The 12,422-nt window shown below is 43.6% G+C and overlaps 1 protein-coding gene across 1 annotated transcript; it reads right to left on the bottom strand.

Annotated features, from left to right (window-relative positions):
- Positions 1-441: 441 nt before the first annotated feature.
- Positions 442-11,737, bottom strand: LOC121551079 (complement C1q tumor necrosis factor-related protein 1-like). The gene is made up of 3 exons (XM_041863611.1): positions 11,658-11,737; positions 2,319-2,549; positions 442-1,428 (listed from the first exon to the last, which is right to left on the bottom strand). The coding sequence occupies exons 2-3, from the start codon at positions 2,536-2,538 to the stop codon at positions 881-883; spliced, it is 768 nt and encodes a 255-aa protein (XP_041719545.1). The 5' UTR covers positions 2,539-2,549; positions 11,658-11,737; the 3' UTR covers positions 442-880.
- Between the last annotated feature and the right edge of the window lie 685 nt (positions 11,738-12,422).

The following is a 12,422-nucleotide window of genomic DNA, read 5'->3' on the forward strand; positions in this document are numbered from 1 at the left end:
CGATCCGGCAGGAACTGGATGTTGGGCCAGAGCCTAAGAAAGGTGCTGATTAGGCCCAGGTGTGCAGATTGCTAATAGGAAGCAGGTGCGGAAACCAGAGCGCTCCCCGGAGCGTTCCCGAACCCTCGGGAAACTGGAGATTACGACCAGACCCCGACTCAGACAGCCGGGATCGTTACACAAACGCATTAAGAAGGAAAGAAATTCCACAAATTAACTTTTAAGAAGGCACAACTGTTAACTGAAATGCATTCCAGGTGACTACCTCATGAAGCTGGTTAAGAGCATGCCAACAGTGTGCAAAGCTGTCATCAAGGCAAAGGGTGGCTATTTGAATAATCTCAAATATAAAATATATTTTGATTTGTTTAACACTTTTTTGGTTACTACATGATTCCATATGTGTTATTTCATAGTTTTGATGTCTTCACTATTATTCTACAATGTAGAAAATAGTAAAAAATAAAGAAAAACTTTTGACTGGTACTGTACATCTAATAATATTGTTTTTTTCAATACAGGGGAGAAGGAATCTATGGACATGGAGTCATTACCTTACAAGCCCCAAGTATCCCATTGCAGCGTATAGAGGCACTTAAAAGTGGGTGTGTGCGTCAATGAAAACCCTGTGTAAAGAGGCCCCTCTTTCAATCGGAACTTCCTGAACTCTGAACTCTGACCTCTAGCCCCCTCCCCTCAGGTCAGTTGGGGACCATGTTCATTAGGGCACACCGTTTTAAACACATTTTAAACATTTTGAAACGAAAAACGAAAACAAGCGTTTCTTCCTGGACAAGTTCCGATAGTACCTCCCCGTTTGACTCTGTTTAGAGCATTTTCTTCAGTTTTGTGCCTACTGAACACGACCCAGCAGGTCATCTCACTCCAGGGTGGGCTTGATGAGGTATCCGTTGAAGGTGATGTAAACATCCACATTGTCACTATACACAGCGTTCTCCCTCTCCCTCTTGTACAGCCGGACCCACACCTCATCATTGAGCTCAAGGGGCAACATAAGGCTCTGGCTCTGCATGATGGACCTTTCGCTGGGCTGGGCGTACACGATGGCCTGCTCCTTGTCATTCCTCATGATGTGCAGGTAGGTCTCCTTAAAGTTCCAGGTGTGGATGTTGACGTTGAAGAAGTAGATCCCAGGGACGTAGCAGTATAACTTTCCTTTGAACATGTCGAAGTGGCCGTGGAGGTTGACGAACTCTGTGTCGAACACAAGGGCCTGGTAGTAGTCCACGCTGTGGAGGGACTTGCGACGCCCCACCGAGAAGGCTGCGTCCTGGGTCTTGCAGGGGTCCCCTGGGGGGCCTGCCTGGCCCTTGGTTCCTTTGGGGCCCATTGGCCCTCGGGATCCAGGAGCGCCTTCCTCACCAGACTTCCCAGGTGTCCCCCTGTCCCCGCGGTTTCCCTTGTCCCCTGTGAGGCAAGATGGAAAATATACAGCACGAGTCATTGGAGAGCTATGACACAGTAATGTAGACTAAAGGTCCAAATGGGGTAATGTTGAGATTAAAGTTAGTATAACATGGATCATGGAAGACTTTGTGTAGACAGATTGTTTATGATTTTCTCCAGATTTTCTCGAGTCCAGATAGGAACGTTACGTAAACTTGGAGTCACTCCAGAGTTCTCATAATTGTAGCCCATTCAGTATATGAGAATTTAGGGTTCTGGAATTCTGCTTATCTTCAACAGGATATTTCTTTCTGCTGCTTTATTTTTGGAAAGCCACTGCATGGAAAGCAAGAGTCAGGTCACACTCTCTGGTGAGCACACAAACACGCACGCACGCACACACACAAACTGTTACGTTATTGGTCATGTATTCTGCCACATAAGCAAGTTCAATGCCAGGTTAATGTTCTGAAATAGCAGCAGACTTTTTAGCCTCCAGTCCATAGACTTTAAAGGCATTCAATGAAAAGGTCAGTTTGAAACCCAACAACCTCATTAAGTCCAGGGGCAGCCCTTCTCCTCTGGTGAATCACATGAACACCGAGCCAATCTTAATGTCTAGAATCCTACCAAGTCTCTTAAATGTGTCAAACGCGAGCAGGCCCTAACTCTATAGGTATTTAGAAGTCCAATTGAGTAGAGCCTTGGATTGGAATACGCATACTCATAATCCAATCAAATGGAATTCAGTCAGTGTGTACAATATAGCCTGGTCCCAGATCTCTTTGTGCTGTTTTGCCAATTGTTTTGTCTTTGGCATGACAACCACCATAGGAGTTGGCAAAACACCACAAAGAGACCTGGGATCAAGCTATGTTTATTGCAGGTGTAAAGGCACAATCCAGGCGCACCTTTGAGGATGGTCATGTTGATGAAGGTGCGGACTTCAGGCATCTGGTTCAGGCCACTCTTTTGGTCCCCCGTCTGAGCGGCTGGGGGGCCCTCCTGTGGCTCCAGGTCGTCACAGCAGCGGCGGCAGGGGGCAGGAGAGGCACTTCCGGGGGGCTCGACAGGGATGACCAGGGGGAGGAACAGGAGGACGGGGCACAGGAGGTGGAGGCGGTCAAACATGGCTGCTGCACCTGAGAGGACAAGGATGGTCAACAGACAGATTAGACACAACCTTTGACCTTTTGACCCTTAAAGGGATAGTTCACCCAAATTACATATTGGCTTCCTAGTAAGTGCTGTAAATCTTTGGACAATGAGAGTGTATTATTTGAGTGTATTAAATCCAAGACATTGACAGTGATGTTTGTTATTATGAACATGAAGGTACAGTTGTAATTTGGTCCTGCTGACAGGATAAATAAAGCATTCATAGTGGAGAGAAATATCATGTAATTCCAGCATCATATCAGTTTCTACATTGTTGTCTATTACATGACTCAAATAGTAAGGGCTCGATTCAATCCGAAGAGCTGCGCTACAGCGCAATAGAAATGCAATGTTCCCACGTTAGCAGAGACTGCATTCATGGTAAACGCTGCATATGTACTGTAGGCTCAATCGGAAATTACCTTTAAATGTAAATCATGCTATAGTGCTGAACTTCGGCGATACAGATTGAATCGAGCCCTAAGAAAAAACAAGTATGACAAAGAGGTATTCATGTTATACCATGAGTAGGGTACATGATACTATAATGCACCTGTTCCCAAGCTAGAGATCGCGACCCCATGTGGGTTCACCTGGCATGAAAATAGGGCCAAGGAGAAATTTCCAAAATTCTGGTTTAAAAAATGTTATACCAGTCAAAAGTTTGGACACACCTACTCATTCAAGGGTTTTTCTTTATTTTTACTATTTTCTACATTGTAGAATAATAGTGAAGACATCAAAGCTATGAAATAACACATATGGAATCATGTAGTAAACAAAAACGTGTTAAACAAATCAAAATATATTTGAGATTTAAGATTCTTCAAATAGCCACCCTTTGCCTTGATGACAGCTTTGTACACTCTTGGCATTCTCTCAACCAGCTTCATGAGGTAGTCACCTGGAATGCATTTCAGTTAACAGTTGTGCCTTCTTAAAAGTTAATTTGTGGAATTTCTTTCCTTCTTAATGTGTTTGAGCCAATCAGTTGTGTTGTGACAAGGTAGAGGGGTATATAGAAGATAGCCCTATTTGGTAAAAGACCAAGTCCATATTATGGCAAGAACAGCTCAAATAAGCAAAGAGAAATGACAGTCCATCATTACTTTAAGACATGAAGGACAGTCAAAACAGAAACTTGGAAACTTTCAAGTCACATCTCAACATCAACTGTTCAGAGGGGACTGTGTGAATCAGGCCTTCATTACATTTACGTCATTTAGCAGACGCTCTTATCTAGAGCGACTTACAGTTAGTGAGTGCATACATTTTCATACTGGCCCCCCGTGGGAAACGAACCCACAACCCTGGCGTTGCAAGCACCATGCTCTACCAACTGAGCTACACAGGGCTACTTCATGGTCGAATTGCTGCAAAGAAACCACTACTAAAGGACACCAATAAGAAGAAGAGACCTGCTTGGGCCAAGAAACACGAGCAATGGACATTAGACCGGTGGAAATGTGTCCTTTGTCTGGAGTCCAAATTTGAGATTTTTGGTTCCAACCGCCGTGTCTTTACGAGACGCGGTGTGAGTGAACGGATGATCTCCGCATGTGTAGTTCCCACCGTAAAGCATGGAGGAGGAGGTGTTATGGTGTGGGGGTGCTTTGCTGGTGACACTGTCAGTGATTTATTTAGAATTCAAGGCACACTTAACCAGCATGGCTACCACAGCATTCTGCAGCGATACGCCAACCCATCAGGTTTGGGCTTAGTGGGACTATCAACTGTTTTTACTGGCCGCAATTGTTATGGTGAAAATAATACCTTTGTCAGACAACTCTGTGAAACTAAGAATTGATGCTATAGCTAGCAATCAAGAGGAAACTGACTGAACGACTCAAAAACTCCCCACCTTATGCTCTCCAAATGGATGTTAGCTGTGAGGGCCGAGATGCCCATTCATTGACTTTTGTTCGCTACATGTCGGAGGATGCTATTCATGAGGACATATTGTTCTGTCTCACGATTCCCGAGCATGAAACGGCACAGGGGATGTTCAGTGTGCTGCGTGGCTATATTGACGAAAATCAGATTCCATGGGATCGAATGGTGGGATTTTGCACAGATGGGGCTCCATCTATCACGGGACGGCGGGCAGGCCTCTGCATTCTAATTATGAATGTTTCTCCCCCTGCATATGATACACCCACTGAGCTATAATGGATACACCGAGAGCAACTGGTGGCAAATGAGCTGAACGCAGAACTCTGAGATATGCAGCAGGTAACTTCAATTGCAAACTACATCGCACGCCTGTTCGCAAAACTATGTGGAGATATGGGATCAGAGCATGACAATGTTCTATTTCACACCGAGGCTTGGTGGTTATCGAGGGGGAGTGTTTTAGAATTGAGAGAGGAACTGTTGTCATTCGCAATGGATGTACACAAACAGACTTTGTTGACTTTCTGTGTATTGAAAAGAAAATGTGTCTCCTTGCCTATGTAACAGACATATTTGGGGAACTGAACGCAAGCATGAAGGGGAAATACAAAACATTTCTACAGATGAGTGACCAAATCAGCTAAATCCGTTTGACTGATCCTGGCTCAGTTGACATGCCGGTAAGTGAAATTGAACAGCTGATCGAGCTGTCATGTGACCGAATGCTGAAGACAAGGAATTCACAGGTCACTATGGAGGAGATTTGGTTCACGACTCAAAGGGAATACTGTGCCGTCTCCCTCGGGGCATTAAAACTCATGGTATGCTGATTCAGTGCTCTCGTCTGTATTAAAAACGAATATCTATCCAGGTTGGATGTGACAGGAGAGATGAGGTGCGAACTGTCGACCATGCATCAAGCACACCCATCTCATTAGTGGTGGTGAGATAAGAGAAATTATGTCAGACTCATTTGCAATTGACTGTCATAGCCCCACATTAAAAGTATATGATGGTGAGTTGAGAATACAATCAGAAATACTGTTAGAATGTTTTAAAATTGACTGTCATAGCCACAATTAACAAAGTAAACATTGGCTGTTAATTACATAAAACTATTTCACACGCAAAAAATAATCAGATATCAAAATGTGGTCATGGGTCCAGAAAGTTTGGGAACCCCCTGCTATAGTGGTTTAATGAATATCCACATGAATAAGATCGATAAAAAAACATCTACTGAAATATCAGAGTCTCTGCTTAGCAACTAAATTATTATGTGTCCCACTGCTGTTCCAGGATAGTGGGGAAAGAGTGGTTTGGATCCAGAGAAAACATAGAGTATATTTGCATGGAGGGGAGCAGGGAAGGTTTAGGAATGGTGAACACGAGCCAGCAATGAACTATCCACGAGACAGCAGTGTTGTTGTCTGGAGCTTCGATTCAAACCATGACCATCATTGGTCGTTTTCTATGATGCCAGCCCCATAGTCTCAGACAGTATAGCAATGCTATAGTTTATTCCATAATGTCCCTGAAATAAATGTCCATGATCTGCAGACATCTGAGTGATCTTGATGGTCTTTTTCTGGGATTGTCAAATCAAAATCAAATCAAAGTTGATTGTCATATGCACGGGAGACAGCATAGTACTCTGTACAATGAAATGCTTAATCTCCGCAAAAAATGTGAACCATGTAAACTTGTGAAGTGTACTGAGGTACAGTATCTTGATAGTGTTTTGATTGTACAGGCTAGCTATGGGCCAAATGTTTTGTTACTTCAGAAATAACTAAATTGATTTGATAATAAGGAGAGCTTTAAATCATTCAGCCTCTTTAGTTGACAGTTGTGCCACAGAGTTCAATTTTACAGTTTATAAGATGGACATTTGGACGCTATCCCAAATCGTACCCTATACCCTATATGGTGCAGTACTTTGGGCCCTGGTCAAAAAATGTGTGCTCTATGGGAAAAGGGTGCCATTTGGAATGCACACTTGGTAGATCTCTAGAGCAAACAGAGCGTAAAGGCTGACTTTATGAATCATGATTCAGCTAATCCAGCACACATTGTTTGAGTTAATATCCATAAACCACAGCAAAGCTGGCCTGCAGTCCTAGACCAAGCGGATGGTAACACAAGCATGGTTAACCAAGTTTGACTTGACGTGTAGTAGCAGTGGCATGGTACAGTCTGGGTTTAAAGCTATATGATCTGGTGGTGTGCTAGACTAGAGAACACGCTAATAAAGCCAGTGGAATGCTGCAGTAGACTAATCTGCATTAGATAAATCAAGTACAGTAGCATCTCGGAGCAAGCTGCCCCATACGGAAAAGTAATGTGGCCATATATGTCCTTATATACACTACATTACCAAAGTATGTGGACACCTGTTTGATAAACATCTCATTCCAAAATCATGGGCATTAATATGAAGTTGGTCCCCCCTTTGCTGCTATAACAGCCTCCACTCTTCTGGGAAGGCTTTCCACTAGATGTTGGAACATTGCTGCAGGGACTTGCTTCCATTCAGCCACAAGAGCATTAGTGAGGTCGGGAACTGATGTTGGGCGATTAGGCCTGGCTCGCAGTCGGCGTTCCAATTCATCCCAAAGGTGTACGATGGGGTTGAGGTCAGGGTTCTGTGCAGGCCAGTCAAGTTCTTCCACACCGATCTCGACAAACCATTTCTGTATGGACCTCGCTTTGTGCACGGGGGCATTGTCATGCTGATACAGGAAAGGGCCTTCCCCAAACTGTTGCCACAAAGTTGGAAGCACAGAATCGTCTAGAATGTAATTGTATGCTGTAGCGTTAAGATTTCCCTTCAATGAAACTAAGGAGCCTGAACCTTGAAAAACAGTCCCAGAACATTATTACTCCTCCACCAATCTTTACAGTTGGCACTATGCATTGGGGTAGGAAGCGTTCACCTGGCATCCGCCAAGCCCAGATTCGTCCGTCGAACTGCCAGATGGTAAAGCGTGATTCATCACTCCAGAGAACGCGTTTCTACTGCTCCAGAGTCCAATGGCGGCGAGCTTTACACCACCCCAGCTGACGCTTGGCATTGCGCATGGTGATCTTAGGCTTTTGTGTGGCTGCTCGGCCATGGAAACCCATTTCATGAAGCTCCTGACGAACAGTTCCTGTGCTGCCGTTGCTTCCAGAGGCAGTTTGGAACTCGGTAGTGAGTGTTGCAGGACAGACAATTTAAACGCGCTACGCGCTTCAGCACTGTTCTGTGAGCTTGTGTGGCCTACCACTTCGCGGCTGAGCCGTTGTTGCTCCTAGACGTTCCCACTTCACATTAACAGCACTTACAGTTGAACGGGGCAGCTCTAGCAGGGCAGAAATTTGACAAACTTACTTGTTGGAAAGATGGCATCTTATGATGGTGCCACGTTGAAAGTCACTGAGCTCTTCAGTAAAGCCATTCTACTGCCAATGTTTGTCTATAATAATAACAATAATAATATGCCATTTAGCAGACGCTTTTATCCAAAGCAACTTACAGTCATGCGTGCCTTCATTTTTGTGTATGGGTGGTCCCGGGGATCGAACCCACTACCCTGGCGTTACAAGCGCCGTGCTCTACCAGCTGAGCTACAGAGGACCAGGTCTATGAAGATTGCATGGCTGTGTGCTCGATTTTATACACCTGTCAGCAACGGGTGTGGCTGAAATAGCCAAAACCACTCATTTGAAGGGGTGTCCACATACTTTTGTGTATATAGCGTATTTCACAGCGGTTTAAATGGTACAATGATTCTCTACACTATACTTGCTTGTTTTGTCACATAAACTGAAATTAGGCCAGCCTAAAGGCTGTCACACCAGCCTTCGCTTTGGCTCCCCTTCTTGTCTAGCTCAGGCATTCGGCATCGCCGGCCTTCTAGCTGCTGCCACAACCTGCTGCTGGCAAATGCCTTTCACTCATCAACCCCGGACTTGTCTCGTCATCATTACACACACCTGGTTCCAATCCCCACTCTATCACTGTATATATACTCCCTCTGTCATTTGTCTTTGTCGGTCATTGTATATGTTGCTTGTTTTCCTGAGAGGTATCTCTCCTACTATGTCCTGAGTACTTTATATTTTGCACTGTGGGTTTCGTCCCGCTTTAAGCTATGGTGCTTTAATAAAATCAGTAGTTCTAAACCTGCGACTGCCTCCTACCTACTCCTCTCTACACCAGTGACAGGCGGCGAACTATTAGAATTTTAGCAACCAGGAAATGGCAGAGTGAATTCTGCATAGTGCATTTTTAAATGCCCAGTGCAGTCAAAAATTTGATTTTCCAATTTCTTACATATAAGTCCACACTATGATGTTGGAATAATACTGTGAAATTTTGAAAATGTTTTGAACGTTGAAGCTCATTTACTGCATTTCTATACTATTTAAAAACTCAAAAATGCTATTTGGAAAACTGTAAAAACAAGCTAAAATGACCCCAACCATTATCAAATTGGTTCCTGTAGCTTCATTTACCTCAGTCAATCTACAAACAGATAGCCTATTAGCTACAGTGAGGGAAAAAAAGTATTTGATTCCCTGCTGATTTTGTACGTTTGCCCACTGACAAAGAAATGATCAGTCTATAATTTTAATGGTAGGTTTATTTGAACAGTGAGAGACAGAATAACAACAACAAAAATCCAGAAAAACGCATGCCAAAAATGTTATAAATTGATTTGCAATTTAATGAAGGAAATAAGTATTTGACCCCTCTGCAAAACTTGGTGGCAAAACCCTTGTTGGCAATCACAGAGGTCAAACGTTTCTTGTAGTTGGCCACCAGGTTTGCACACATCTCAGGAGGGATTTTGTCCCACTCCTCTTTGCAGATCTTCTCCAAGTCATTAAGGTTTCAAGGCTGACGTTTGGCAACTCAAACCTTCGGCTCCCTTCACAGATTTTCTATGGGATTAAGGTCTGGAGACTGGCTAGGCCACTCCAGGACCTTAATGTGCTTCTTCTTGAGCCACTCCTTTGTTGCCTTGGCCGTGTGTTTTGGGTCATTGTCATGCTGGAATACCCATCCACGACCCATTTTCAATGCCCTGACTGAAGGAAGGAGGTTCTCACCCAAGATTTGACAGTACATGGCCCCGTCCATCGTCCCTTTGATGCCGTGAAGTTGTCCTGTCCCCTTAGCAGAAAAACACCCCCAAAGCATAATGTTTCCACCTCCATGTTTGACGGTGGGGATGGTGTTCTTGGGGTCATAGGCAGCATTCCTCCTCCTCTAAACACGGCGAGTTGAGTTGATGCCAAAGAGCTCCATTTTGGTCTCATCTGACCACAACACTTTCACCCAGTTCTCCTCTGAATCATTCAGATGTTCATTGGCAAACTTCAGACGAGTATGTATATGTGCTTTCTTGAGCAGGGGGACCTTGCGGGCGCTGCAGGATTTCAGTCCTTCACGGCATAGTGTGTTACCAATTGTTTTCTTGGTGACTATGGTCCCAGCTGCCGTGAGATCATTGACATGATCCTCCCGTGTAGTTCTGGGCTGATTCCTCACCGTTCTCTTGATCATTGCAACTCCACGAGGTGAGATCTTGCATGGAGCCCCAGGCCGAGGGAGATTGACAGTTATTTTGTGTTTCTTCCATTTGCGAATAATCGCACCAACTGTTGTCACCTTCTCACCAAGCTGCTTGGCGATGGTCTTGTAGCCCATTCCAGCCTTGTGTAGGTCTACAATCTTGTCCCTGACATCCTTGGAGAGCTCTTTGGTCTTGGCCATGGTGGAGAGTTTGGAATCTGATTGATTGATTGCTTCTGTGGACAGGTGTCTTTTATACAGGTAACAAACTGAGATTAGGAGTACTCCCTTTAAGAGTGTGCTCCTAATCTCAGCTCGTTACCTGTATAAAAGACACCTGGGAGGCAGAAATCTTTCTGATTGAGAGGGGGTCAAATACTTATTTCCCTCATTAAAATGCAAATCAATTTATAAAATTTTTGACATGCGTTTTTCTGGATTTTGTTGTTGTTATTCTGTCTCTCACTGTTCAAATAAACCTACCATTAAAAGTATAGACTGATCATTTCTTTGTCAGTGGGCAAACGTACAAAATCAGCAGGGGATCAAATACTTTTTTTCCCTCACTGTATACAATTAGCAGCTACATATTAACTCACATTAACTCAGCACCAGGATAACAAACTATAGTTTAATACATACAGAGGGATCCGTTAGCAGGAAAATTATTTTATTTAAAAAAGTAAACAAATGAATTTGCTTTACAGAATATTTTTTGTGCAGTTTTACAGCTAATTCCATGCAATTCTACACATTTTGCCATGACTTAAGTCATGTTAATATGATATCTGAGTGAGAATGACAAACAAAATTAATGGGGGCCCCTTGGAGGTTAGGATCCCTGGGCTAGTGCCCAGCGTTACCTGTCAGTAATTCGGCCCTGATTACTACAAATTTAGATAGCTGGCTAGACTAACTAGAACACTCAATGTACACTCAATGTACAGAGATCCCTCCCCTCTGAACTTCTCCTCCAAAGGGTTTTGAGAAGGAGGCGAGGAGAGAGGACACGAGGAGTATGCAATTGAGATTCTCCACTAGACTAATCCAAAAATGTTTTATGACATGAGCTAATTGAGTGACTGTCATTGAGTGACATATAGCAAGAGGAAAACTGCTGATGCACAACTACATTTCGAAATTGCACCTTGTCTATTCTACTATTCTAACTCTCAACAGTAATTTGAGACCCCGACTGGGTTCCCAAAAACATCCGGACCTCCCTGTCCTCATAATATGAGGTCTTGTCCCATCGCTGCAACTGCCCTACGTTCTCGGGAGAGGCGAAGGTCGAGAGCCATTTGTCCTCTGAAACATAACCCTGTCAAGCCGTGCAGTGTGCAATAGTAGAAATTAGCTTGAATTATTATGTAATTACGGCCATGCCTGTATGGTCATGTAGAGAGGCGGCCAACTATTGAAACTAGCTGCGGCTGCTTTATTTGCAACTTCACTCTCTGGTGCTCCTCTATCCTCCTGTCTGCAACTTCTGACGACGCCCATCAGTTAGACATTATGTTTAATATAGCCAAATGAAAGATGCGGGACTGCGTGAGACGTGCACTCTTGGTATTGTGCAGAAGCCACCGCAGAATGACACTTAATGTGATTGATAGTAAAGCATGCTGTAACTTACCTCTCGTAGAAGTCTCTTGTGCAAGTCGTGTCGATCAGCTGAGAGAGAGAGGAGAGGGGAGGGGAGGAGGAGAATCCTGAGTCAGCCTCTCTCTCTCTCTCTCTCTCTCTCTATAACATTCAAATACAATATACTTTAATGGCATGAATGACAAGGTCGATGTTGCCAAAGCGAAGTGATACACATCAAACATATGAAAACTAAAGCCACAACAATAAGAATACCTACAAATACTAAATTAAATAAATATCCAGCATCTAATTCAACAAACAAAATCGAAAATATCTGTCTCTCTCTGTCAGACACAATAGCAATATTGACAAACAGCAGTTCCAGTAAGAAGGCTACGTTGCCCACATTCAAGTACTTTACTCTGACTCTGGCTGCTGTTTCTCCATGAATGTCTTTCCATGAAATGTAACATGACATTTATAGCTTGTGAGAGGTAAGGCGGTGACATGGCCCTAGTCATTAAAAGTCGATAACTCATGAAAAATGATGGGAATGTTTAAGGGCTCTGACAGAACGGATGGAATGGGCTATGTCTGGAGGTTCTGTTTGAACATAATAAAGCCTAACAAATCTTGAGACATTCAGGATGACGTTCCATTTTGTGTAGATGTATACAATACCGTTTTTTTATTTCTCAATCAAGAGCATTAATAATAGTTTTATTAGCATCACATTATAATCAAACAAATAGGCTAAGTGTTGTCGGATCATTTTTCTTTCCCTTTGTTAAGTTACACTATTTATACCAGACCC

Source organism: Coregonus clupeaformis, chromosome 35 (assembly GCF_020615455.1).
Source record: "Coregonus clupeaformis isolate EN_2021a chromosome 35, ASM2061545v1, whole genome shotgun sequence".
Taxonomy (NCBI): Eukaryota; Metazoa; Chordata; class Actinopteri; order Salmoniformes; family Salmonidae; genus Coregonus; species Coregonus clupeaformis.

Bases quoted from the DNA above. Each gene is read 5' to 3' on its own strand.
- LOC121551079 (XM_041863611.1), bottom strand. From the start codon at position 2,538: ATGTTTGACCGCCTCCACCTCCTGTGCCCCGTCCTCCTGTTCCTCCCC. The intron at 1,429-2,318 runs GTGCGCCTGGAT...CTTGCCTCACAG, and splicing joins CAACATGACCATCCTCAAAG to GGGACAAGGGAAACCGCGGG.